Here is a 13,008-nt window from a genome sequence, read left to right on the forward strand (position 1 = left end):
ACTTTCCAATAGTCGGTCTAAACTCCTCCTCTTGGCCAACCTGAGCGTTCAAATCTCCTATGATGATTTTGACGTCGTGGCTTGGGCAGCTGTCGTACTCACGTTCCAGCTGCGCGTAGAATGCGTCCTTATCATCATCAGTGCTTCCGGAGTGTGGGCTATGGACGTTGATTATGCTGAAGTTGAAGAACCGGCCTTTGATCCTCAACCTGCACATTCTTTCATTGATCGGCCACCACCCGATCACGCGCCTTTGCATATCGCCCATCACTATGAAAGCTGTTCCCAGCTCGTGTGTGTTGCCGCAGCTCTGGTAGATGGTATGATTACCTCTAAACGTTCGCACCATTGATCCCTTCCAACAAACCTCCTGCAGCGCTACGATGCCGAATCCACGGTCCTTGAGCACATCGGCGAGTATGCGTGTGCTCCCGATGAAGTTGAGAGATTTGCAGTTCCACGAACCGAGTTTCCAATCGCTAGTCCCTTTTCGTTGCAGTGGTCTTCGCCGATGGTTCCGGTCCGTACTCTCTTGTTGATTGTTCGTTGCTTATGATTTTTTAAAGGCTGGCTTGCAGGGCCTGACACCAAACCCCCTAAATTTCCGGAGGGCCATTCCTCCTTATTTCCGGTGGACCATGGTGCACAGTTTCACTTAGAGTCCCTCGCGGGCACTCGGACGATGATCAGCCGCCCCTAACATGGAGAACAGACGCTGTTGTGAGCCGATCCTGACATGGAGAACAGACGCTCAATAAGATTTGCACCTCCGGAGAGAAGCAAACCCCCCCTTCCCTGTCAGCATACGACCATAGTTCCCACCGGGGTTGGTTACCCGATCTTCCCTAAGGTTGCTCGTATCCCGGCCAGCACCGCGGGGAGGTAGGGATAGGAGTTGCTGGGTAAGAGGCTAAGGACCGCGAGATGGGGTCTATTTTATTCCTTCAGGTACGCGAAGTACCAATGGTACGCTTTACCCAGCATTTGCCGTGCCTACGTTATTGATTTTACTATTCTGGGTTCGAATCCCGGCGCGGCCATAAAATTTTGTAATTGTTCTGCGATAATTCTCGCGAAAAATGAGTGAGTGATAAAAGTGATGAATCGGAAAATGTTTTTCATCTAATAGGCAAAGTTCTCGTTTATCGTCCTAAGCTAATTTTAGAAAAAAGATTGATGGGTGAAAAATGATCCTCAACATAATCAAAGAAAAAAGATCCTCTCTTGGCCAGAAAAACGCTTACTTTGGTTTCACTGCAACGAAAAGTCGAAACCCTGATTGAAAGCTTTTCTATGCCCGCCATTGCATGAGTATGTATCTTGTGTGGCAAGTACAATGGATAGGTACACTATGCCCAGGGTGTCGAGAATGTGTCCCACCCGAAAACACCCTAGACCGGACCGAGGATCGAACTCGCCATCTCCGGATTGGCAATCCTACGCCTTTGCTCGCAAGGCTACTGGAGACCAAATATTAATGAGCAGAAAAACGGCAACACCTTACCAAAGGTCGAAATGCTTAAATCAAGAGGTACATACAGACATGTACAGATTTACTTTTAGTCAGCCCGCAGCCTTTAAGGAAAATTGAATTCTAAAAATTAAATCTGAAGAGCATGCAGTGCTGTAGCTTGCCTAAGGAAGAATTTACATAATCTATCTCTTGGCGCCTTCAATTACATGTTGCGCGATCATTCCCGGTTGATTTCGACATTGTTTTTATATTTTAAATTGAATTGAATGCAATAATCATTTTCCATGCGCCCTTTGCATTATAGCAACATAGATAACTACCACTCAAACGTTCCAGGACCAGCTGACACCTTGTCTAGGATCAGAAGAACCTAGTGCGCCGTCGCGAGGCTTTTATTTCATGAATGATCCCATTGAACGGGTGCGAATCAAATTTCATTCATTAGTTCTGCATTCCCCGTATTACAGTATAGGTGAAGCTTTTCGTGTCGTCAGTCAATTCTAGTGCAGATTTTTTACATTTCAAATAGACTAACTCGTGTGAAATTTAATCTCACATTTTCGAGGAAAATTAAGTTGTTTGGTAAGGCAAGCCAATATCTGCACTATACTTAGGAAAAATCCACTGAAAATACCGATATCATGCATATATTGTAGTATTCGTTTCCAAACATATTGCAAATTTGCAACGCAAGACAAAGTGCCAGTAAGCTACGTCGCTGAGTAGTAGCAATTCACACTGGAAAATAAATTAGATGAAGGTGTATCATGGAGGTAGATGTGAACTAAAGTGACCATATGTGAAAATTAGGAAACTTTAATTACTTTAATCAAGCTCAACTGAAGTGTTTCCGTAAGCGGTAATTGATGGATATTATTATAACAGAAATCGCTGAACTTCTAGCGAGAAGTGCGTCATAGAAAATGTTCAAATCTAACGATATCGATTTTTCCGCAAAATGAAAACAGCTGCATAGTACTGCCCAGGCTCATTTTTCATTTATGTTATTTTCAAGTACATATTACAGGTCACCGTCAGTTCATCAGAAGTTAAGATGAGTGGAAAATGCAAAATTGCCCCAGTATAATGTTATGTGAAAGCAGAAGTGAATAAATATCTGTACGAGTGTTGAAGAAAACGGAATGCTTTTGGAACGCCGATCCAGGTGTATTACTAAGAACGCGATAACAATGCACAACCTAGCGTGTACAATATGCAGCATAATTATCACAGCTGGAAGTGTTATAGGCGAGAATGATTATTTTCCTGGTAAGTAAACTATTGATAAAAAAAATATGCTTGGCCTTTTTTCGAATAAATACAAATGGTTCTGTTTTTTACACGATTTACATTCTGCTAATAAATGCGCTCACGCAAAATGTTTGTAATCAGTGCTGTCATGGCAAATCATGAGCTGGTTACTCATACATTTAAAATGTTGCGCCCCTTGGAAAATCCGCCCATCAAACTTTATTGATTTGAAAATTGCGCCCCACGCCTAAATGTGAATAAATTCAATTTAATACTTATTCTAGATCAAACAAAACACGTAATACCGCCAGAGTAACACCAGATATTAGTTTGATGCGTCATATACATCTGCATAAACAAGAATTCATATGTAAAGCACAGACAAACAGACATAACACTCCTCAAATTCCCATCGTTTACTGATTTACTGGTCAATTCAAATAATCATTAGTTGGCCAATCGATCACTCGTGGCGCGTGCATCGTTTTTGCTCGAGTTCAATTGGCATGTTAGAATGAAAGTGAAATTCTAATGAAATAGGATCTCCAAAATATACACTGTGATGGAACGGAACTCCTATAGTTTTCAAAATACCAATGAAATTTCGCTTTCTAAACTCATTGAATGTAATGCATAGTATTATGATTTTTACAGGTTTATGTGCCGACTTCTTTCAAAAACAATTATGTTGATGAGTAAAACATTGATCGAAATTTCAACTGTACTTTGTATTGAATATTTGATTATTTTTTTCTTGATTACTCCGCCCTCTGTCCAAGTCAAGTTTTTATTGACTATTTAAATCGCCTCCATTTAAAACCAATGCATTTTTATCTAAAAGAATTTAATAAAAACTCTTACTTAATTTAGAGGTCCTACGCGCCTCGAATTGATGACTGCCTCAACAAAGGTTGTTTTTCATACGAAATGCCTAACTTTGACAAGCTAGCCTTTCTAATAACCTCATATCATTGATACATTTTCTAAAGGAAATACCACCAACTTAGAATGCTTCTTTGAAAAAGCTTCAAACCAGCCTCGAAACTTCTGAAGATATTTTCACTAATTTGCAATGCTTTTAGGAAAATTTTGCACTCTGATCATTTGCTGTAAAGAAATGCTATGATTTCACTCCGACAACGAACTTTTTATAAAAGGCTCTTAGACCCATAGTATTGTATACCAATCGACTCAGCTCAACAAACTAAACAAATGTCCTTACGTCCACGTCCGTTAAATTTTGCCTGCACCCGACATTTTTCGGTCTCCACAAATTTCGTCTCCACAAATTTAGGTATCTTCATTGAACAAACATTCCATAAAAATGCTTGTTTTCACACTCCTAAGCTTTACTTCATTAACAGTTTTACGCCCATGTGTTTTGGACGTTTAAAATGCTTCTGGGTAATTTCAATCGTCTAGTGGCATGTGCTGAGAAATGTCGGTTTGATTCCTACCCTAGTAAAAAGATTTTTTTTTCGGCATCGGAAAATTTATCACTAATCAACAAAAGTGTTGCATGAGAGTGCTGTCCGTTGTCTAAGCCAAGACAAATTTGTTATCGTGGTGTGTCACGGTAAAATGAAAACTAATAAGGTGTACCGGCTTAAATTTTTATTTTAAATGTTCATCAATCGACCAAAACAAACTATTCACTATGCATGCCTTAGAGCAATTAAATTGTACTCCAATTGCTACTAAGGCCGCCCTCACAAGACCGCCCAACTCACAATGAAGGTGTCAGAGTAACCATAATGTACTCAAGTCGAATCTGTTTCTAACTTCATGGGTTTCAGACGTTCGCTGAGCTCATTATGGATGCCTCGAATCAAACATATTGTACTAAAATTGATTCTATGTGTGCACTACAAAACTTAAAGGATCTATCAACTTACTATGAAGGCCTCAGAGTAAATCAAATCTATGTCCGCCCACTCAAGGGACTCAGATAATCACTCATTTCACAATGAACACCTCAGGCTCAGAGTAATCAAATTGTACCCAAATCAAATCTGTGTGTGTGTCCGCCTTCATGGGACTCCGATGATCGCTCGATTCACTATTAAAGCCTCAGAGTAACCGAATTGTACTCAAATCAAATTCATGTCCACCCACATGGGACTTAGACGATCACTCATTTAACTATGAGCACCTACGAGTAACCAAATTGTAATCAAATCGAATCTGAGTCATGCCCTCATGGGACTCTAGCGAGGGCTCAAGACACTATGAACGTCTCAAGGCAACAATTTTGAGCTCAATCTCATGTATCCGCCCTCATGGGGCTCTGGGGAGCGCTCAATTCACTATAAACGTCTCAGAGTACCAATCTTGTACTCAAATTCATGTTGTTTTCCCCCTTATGGGACTCTGGCGAGCGCTCAATTCACTATGAAAGTCTCAGTGCAACAGATTTAGACTCAAACTTATGCTGTGTTCGCCCTCATGGGACTCTGATAAGCGCTTAAGTCACTATGAACGAATCAGAGTAACAATGCTGTGTCCGCCCTTATGGGACTCTGGGGGGCACTCAATTCAATGAAAAAATTTCAAAACGACTTATCTGGTTTTGTAAACAAAGATTCAAACGCCGATTTGACGAATCTAATGGCACTCCCACGCAAACCAACACCATAACAGGTAGCCGAAGCCTTCACTTACGTGTAGATGGTGATGGTTAGCGTGGGAGTGCCATCAGATTCGTCAAATCGACGGATCTTTATTTACAAAAGCAGATAAGTCGTTATGGAAATTAGGTATTGAATTCACTATGAACGTCTCAGAGTAACAATTTTGTACTCAAATTCATGATGTGTTCGCTCTCATGGAACTCTGGCGAGCGCTCAAGACACTATGAACGTAGAGTAACAATTTTGTCCTCAAATTCATGCTGTGTCCACTCTCATGGGACTCTGGCGAGCGCTCAAGTCACTATGAACGTCTCAGTGCAACATATTTAGACTCAAACTCGTGCTGTGTTTGCCATCATAGGGCTCTGGCAAGCGCTCAAGTCACTATGGACGCCGCGCCCACGCAAAGTATCCAGTAGACTCGCCCAGGAAACAAAAAGTTGTCGAATTCCACGCCCCCCCCCCTTGGATTGTGTCTTATGGTGAGAATATCAATCCGTCAAAATTTCAGCTCAATCGCTTGTAGCATAAGCGGCGCATTTGATTAGATGTTTTTATGGGGCTTTGAGTCAAAATTTATAGGAAAATACACCTCCGACATTCGACATTCGATTTGGAAATTGATTCTGATCGCTCGATAGTTGGTATGTTACAGAACAATTTCACAGAACATTGTACGATGATTAAATGAACTTTGCTATTTTTGAATATTTAATATAAAATGTTGGGTACTTAATCTGCCCATGATTTTATAGTTGATATTTGGAATTACTTGAAGACAAATATCGCAAATCTTAAACAATTTACCCGTAAAAACATAAATGAGGTTTGAGACATGCAACTTATCGATGTTACAACGATTGAATTACCGTAGTAAATGCGAAAGTAAGTTAAATTAGCTGAAATTTTGAAAGGTTATTACGTCAATCATGATATCATGGGCGGTACTGTTCACATTTTACATGTAATTGAATTTAAGATCTTAGGGGGGTCTGGCCATGTATACCACGATGCAAATTGTGCCTTTTTTCGGAAGAAATGTAGAAAATATATACATGCTTGCTTGTACTGAATGTATCCGCATAACAATTTCATTGAAAATTTTCATAACTTCTTTAATCAAAAATAAATTATTTTTATGAAAGAATTAGTTCAATGGCTTATGTCTCTACTCATAGCAATCCACATATTTTTTGTAGATTTTGACCCCCTCCTCCTATGTCCCCAACGTGTTTTTTCTTGAACAAAAAAACCGTACTATCACACTTCACATATTTTTGGTAGTTTTCAACCAAGTGAAAATGTTTTGATGCCAATTCAGGATTCTGTTAGCATTGGTTCCACGATGTATGATTAAACTTTCAACTTTTGTATCTTCAAGTCCAGAAAACCTTTTAATATTCAATTAGAGGTAGAAATTCTTTTCAAATATGATTTTCCCAACTATAAGAAGTTTCTACGAAATCGCAAAGCCCTGCTCCTAATAGCTGAAGTCTTTACAATATCACTTATTTTTCTAAATTTTATCCGGGTTTCTAACAATCTACTTCTATTTATTGTGGATTGAAACTATGAGACGGTTAGTAAATGTAATTAAAAAGTAGCGTACGATTGCTGAAATAAGAAATAAATTTTAGGTTTATTAAAATAATTGAATTGATCTCACTACGACCACCCCCAAGGATTCAAACGAACGCTCATTCTACTATCGCCTTAGAGAAACCTAATTGAACTCAAAATGCTACTGTGCCCGCCCTCATGAACTAAGGACGAGCGCTCAATCGACCATCATCACATGAGTGCAACCAAATTGAACTCATATCGACAATGCATCCGTCCTCATGGACTCAGACGAGCGCTCAATATACTATCATCACATGAGTGCAACCAAATTGAACTCATATCGACACTGCGCCCGCCCTCATTGACTCAAATGAGCGCTCAATCCACTATTATCACATAAGTGTAAACAAATTGAACACATATTGACACTGTGACCGCCCCAAGCATTCAAACGAGCGCTCATTCTACTATCTTCTAAGAGAAACCAAATTGAACTCAAAATGCTACTGTGCCCGCCCTCATGGACTCAGACGAGTGCTCAATCCACCATCATCACATCAGTGCAACCAAATTTAACTCCTATCGACAATGCATCCGTCCTCATGGACTCAGACGAGCGCTCAATCTACTATCATCACATGAGTGCAACCAAATTGATCTCATATCGACACTGCGATCGCCCCCAAGGATTCAAACGAGCGCTCATTCTACTATCTTCTAAGAGAAACCTAAATGAACTCAAAATGCTACTGTGCCCGCCCTCATGGACTTAGACGTACGCTCAATCTACTATCATCACATAAGTACACCCAAATTGATCTCATATTGACACTGCGACCGCCCCAAAGGATTCAAACGAGCGCTCATTCTACTATCTTCTTAGAGGAACCATATTAAAAAATGCTACTGTGCCCGCCCTCATGAACTCAGACGAGCGCTCAATCCACTATCATCACATGAGTGCAACCAAATTGATCGCATATCGACACTATGACCGCCCCAAGGATTCAAACGAGCACTCATTCTACTATCTTCTAAGAGAAACCGAATTGAACTCAAAATGCTACTGTGCCCGCCCTCATGGACTTAGACGTACGCTGAATCTACTATCATCACATAAGAGCAACCAAATTGATCTCATATTGACACTGCGACCGCCCCAAAGGATTCAAACGAGCGCTCATTCTACTATCTTCTTAGAGGAACCATATTAAAAAATGCTACTGTGCCCGCCCTCATGAACTCAGACGAGCGCTCAATCCACTATCATCACATGAGTGCAACCAAATTGATCGCATATCGACACTATGACCGCCCCAAGGATTCAAACGAGCACTCATTCTACTATCTTCTAAGAGAAACCAAATTGAACTCAAAATGCTACTGTTCCCGCCCTCATAGACTCAGACGAGCAGTACAACGAAATTGATCTCATATCGACACTGCGACCGCCCCAAGGATTCAAACGAGTGCTCAATCTGCTATCTCCTTAGAGAAACTAAATTGAACTCAAAATACTACTGTGCCCGCCTTTATGGACTCAGACGAGCGCTCAATCCACTATCATCACATGAGTGCAACAAAATTGAACTCATATCGACACTGCGCCCGCCCTCATTGACTCAGATGAGCGCTCAATCCACTATTATCACATAAGTGTAAACAAATTGAACACATATCGACCTTGCGACCGCTCCCAAGGATTCAAACGAGCGCTCATTCTTCTATCTTCTAAGAGAAACCAAATTGAACTCAAAATGCTACTGTGCCCGCCCTCATGGACTCAGACGAGCGCTCAATCCACTATCATCACATGAGTGCAACCAAATTGAACTCATATCGACACTGCGCCCGCCCTGATTGACTCAGATGAGCGCTCAATCCACTATTATCACATAAGTGTAAACAAATTGAACTCATATCGACACTGTGACCGCCCCCAGGGATTCAAACGAGCGCTCATTCTACTATCTTCTTAGAGAAACCAAATTGAACTCAAAATGCTACTGTTCCCGCCCTCATGGACTCAGACGAGCAGTACAACGAAATTGATCTCATATCGACACTGCGACCGCCCCAAGGATTCAAACGAGTGCTCAATCTGCTATCTCCTTAGAGAAACTAAATTGAACTCAAAATACTACTGTGCCCGCCTTTATGGACTCAGACGAGCGCTCAATCCACTATTATCACATAAGTGTAAACAAATTGAACTCATATCGACACTGTGACCGCCCCCAGGGATTCAAACGAGCGCTCATTCTACTATCTTCTTAGAGAAACCAAATTGAACTCAAAATGCTACTGTTCCCGCCCTCATGGACTCAGACGAGCAGTACAACGAAATTGATCTCATATCGACACTGCGACCGCCCCAAGGATTCAAACGAGTGCTCAATCTGCTATCTCCTTAGAGAAACTAAATTGAACTCCAAATACTACTGTGTCCGCCTTTATGGACTCAGACGAGCGCTCAATCCACTATCATCACATAAGAGCAACCAAAGTGAACTCATATCGACACTGCGCTCGCCCTCATTGACTCAGACGAGCACTCAATCCACTATTATCACATAAGTGTAAACAAATTGAACACATATAGACACTGCGACCGCCCCCAAGGATTCAAACAAGCGCTCATTCTACTATCTTCTAAGAGAAACCGATTTGAACTCAATATGCTACTGTGCTCGCCCTCATGGACTTAGACGTACGCTCAATCTACTATCATCACATAGGTACAACCAAATTGATCTCATATTGACACTGCGACCGCCCCAAAGGATTCAAACGAGCGCTCATTCTACTATCTCCTTAGAGAAACCTGAATGAACTCAAAATGCTACTGTGCCCGCCCTCATGGACTCAGACGAGCGCTCAATCCACTATTATCACATAAGTGTAAACAAATTGAACACATATCGACACTGCGACCACCCCCAAGGATTCAAAAGAGCGCTCATTCTACTATCTTCTTAGAGAAACCAAATTGAACTTAAAATGCTACTGTGCCCGCCCTCATGGACTCAGACGAGCGCTCAATCCACTATCATCACATGAGTGCAACCAAATTGAACTCATATCGACACTGCGCCCGCCCCCAGGGATTCAAACGAGCGCTCATCCTACTAAATATCTTCTTAGAGAAACCAAATTGAACTCAAAATGCTACTGTGCCCGCCCTCATGGACTCAGACGAGCGCTCAATCCACTATTATCACATAAGTGTAAACAAATTGAACACATATCGACACTGTGACCGCCCCCAAGGATTCAAACGAGCGCTCATTCTACTATCTTCTAAGAGAAACCAAATTGAACTCAAAATGCTACTGTGGCCGCCCTCATGGACTCAGACGAGCGCTCAATCTACTATCATCACATGAGTGCAACCAAATTGAACTCATATCGACACTGCGCCCGCCCTCATTGACTCAGATGAGTGCTCCATCCACTATTATCACATAAGTGTAAACAAATTGAACACATGTCGACACTGTGACCGCCCCAAGGACTCAAACGAGCGCTCATTCTACTATCTTCTAAGAGAAACCAAATTGATCTCAAAATGCTACTGTGCCCGCCCTCATGGACTCAGACGAGCAGTACAACCAAATTGATCTCATATCGACACTGCGACCGCCCCAAGGATTCAAACGAGTGCTCAATCTGCTATCTCCTTAGAGAAACTAAATTGAACTCAAAATACTACTGTGCCCGCCTTTATGGACTCAGACGAGCGCTCAATCCACTATCATCACATGAGTGCAACCAAATTGAACTCATATCGACACTGCGCCCGCCCTCATTGACTCAGATGAGTGCTCCATCCACTATTATCACATAAGTGTAAACAAATTGAACACATATCGACACTGCGACCGCCCCCAAGGATTCAAACGAGCGCTCATTCTACTATCTTCTAAGAGAAACCAAATTGAACTCAAAATGCTACTGTGCCCGCCCTCATGGACTTAGACGTACGCTCAATCTACTATCATCACATAGGTTCAACCAAATTGATCTCATATTGACACTGCGACCGCCCCAAAGGATTCAAACCAGCGCTTATTCTACTATCTCCTTAGAGAAACCTGAATGAACTCAAAATGCTACTGTGCCCGCCCTCATGGACTCAGACGAGCGCTCAATCCCCTATCATCACATGAGTGCAACAAAATTGAACTCATATCGACACTGCGCCCGCCCTCATTGACTCAGATGAGCGCTCAATCCACTATTATCACATAAGTGTAAACAAATTGAACACATATCGACACTGCGACCGCTAACAAGGATTCAAACGAGCGCTCATTCTACTATTTTCAAAGAGAAACCGAATTGATCTCAAAATGCTACTGTGCCCGCCCTCATGGACTCAGACGTACGCTCAATCTACTATCATAAGATAAGTACACCCAAATCGATCTCATATCGACACTGCGACCGTCCCAAAGGATTCAAACGAGCGCTCATTCTACTATCTCCTTAGAGAAACCTAAATGAACTCAAAATGCTACTGTGCCCGCTCTCATGGACTTAGACGAGCGCTCAATCCACTATCACCACATAAGTACAATCAAATTGATCTAATATCGACACTGCGACCGCCCCCAAGGATTCAAACGAGCGCTCATTCTACTATCGCCTTAGAGAAACTTAATTGAACTCAAAATGCTACTGTGCCCGCCTTCATGGACTCAGACGAGCGCTCAATCCACTATCATCACATGAGTGCAACCAAATTGAACTCATATCGACACTGCGCCCGCCCTCATTGACTCAGACGAGCGCTCAATCCACTATCATCACATAAGTGCAACCATATTGAACTCATATCGACACTGCGCCCGCCCTCATTGACTCAGACGAGCACTCAATCCACTATCAACACATAAGTGCAACCAAATTGAACTCATCGATACTGCGCCCGCCCTCATTGACTCAGACGAGCACTCAATCCACTATCATCACATAAGTGCAACAAAATTGAAGTCATATCGACACAGCGCCCACCCTCATGGACTCAGACGAGCGCTCAATCCACTATCATCACATAAGTGCAATCAAATTGAACTCATATCGACACTCCGCCCGCACTTATGGACTCAAACGAGCGCTCAATCCACTATCATCACATAAGTGCAACCAAATTGAACTTATATCAACACTGCGCCCACCCTCATGGACTCAGACGAGCACTCAATCCACTATCATCACATAACTGCAACCAAATTGAACTCATTTCGACACAGCGCCCACTCTCACTGACTCAGACGCGCGCTCAATCCACTATTATCACATAAGTGCAACCAAATTGAACTCATATCGATACTGCGCCTGCCCTCATTGACTCAGACGAGCACCCAATCCATCATCATCACATAAGTGCAACCAAATTGAACTCATATCGACACTGCGCCCGCCCTCATTGACTCAAACGAGCGCTCAATTCACTATCAACATATAAGTGCAACCAAATTGAACTCATATCTACACTGCGCCCACCCTCATTGACTCAGACGAGCGCTCAATCCCCTATCATAACATAAGTGCAACCAAATTGAAGTCATATCGACACAGCGCCCACCCTCATGGACTCAGACGAGCGCTCAATCCACTATCATCGCATAAAAGCAACCAAATTGAACTCATATCGAAACAGCGCCCAACCTCATGGACTCAGACGAGCGCTCAATCCACTATCATCACATGAGTGCAACCAAATTGAACTCATATCGATACTGCGCCCGCCCTCATTGACTCAGACGAGCGCTCAATCCACTATCAACACATAAGTGCAACCAAATTGAACTCATATCGACACAGCGACCGCCCTCATTGACTCAGACGAACACATAATCCACTATCATCCCATAAGTGCAACCAAATTGAACTCATATCGATACTGCGCCCACCCTCATTGACTCAGACGAGCACTCAATCCACTATCATCACATAAGTGCAACAAAATTGAAGTCATATCGACACAGCGCCCACCCTCATGGACTCAGACGAGCGCTCAATCCACTATCATCACATAAGTGCAATCAAATTGATTTCATATCGACACTCCGCCCGCCCTTATGG

The 13,008-nt window shown here is 42.2% G+C and overlaps 1 protein-coding gene across 9 annotated transcripts in view; it reads left to right on the forward strand.

The window, feature by feature from the left end:
- Window positions 1-1,929: 1,929 nt before the first annotated feature.
- Window positions 1,930-13,008, forward strand: part of LOC134211838 (uncharacterized) — a 65,033-nt gene continuing 53,954 nt past the window's right edge. For 3 of the 9 annotated variants that reach the window (XR_009979115.1, XM_062689140.1, XM_062689132.1), the window contains exons 1-2: window positions 1,930-2,056; window positions 2,502-2,743. Coding sequence is in view for 8 of the 9 variants with exons in the window: in XM_062689140.1 (XP_062545124.1) it covers window positions 2,617-2,743 (127 nt within the window). In the remaining variant the exon portion in view is untranslated. Of the gene's footprint in view, window positions 2,057-2,130; window positions 2,334-2,362; window positions 2,384-2,489; window positions 2,744-13,008 lie in introns of those variants that run through there. The other 6 variants (XM_062689134.1, XM_062689136.1, XM_062689133.1 and 3 more) reach the window with 6 other exon arrangements.

Source organism: Armigeres subalbatus, chromosome 2 (genome assembly GCF_024139115.2).
Source record: "Armigeres subalbatus isolate Guangzhou_Male chromosome 2, GZ_Asu_2, whole genome shotgun sequence".
Taxonomy (NCBI): domain Eukaryota; kingdom Metazoa; phylum Arthropoda; class Insecta; order Diptera; family Culicidae; genus Armigeres; species Armigeres subalbatus.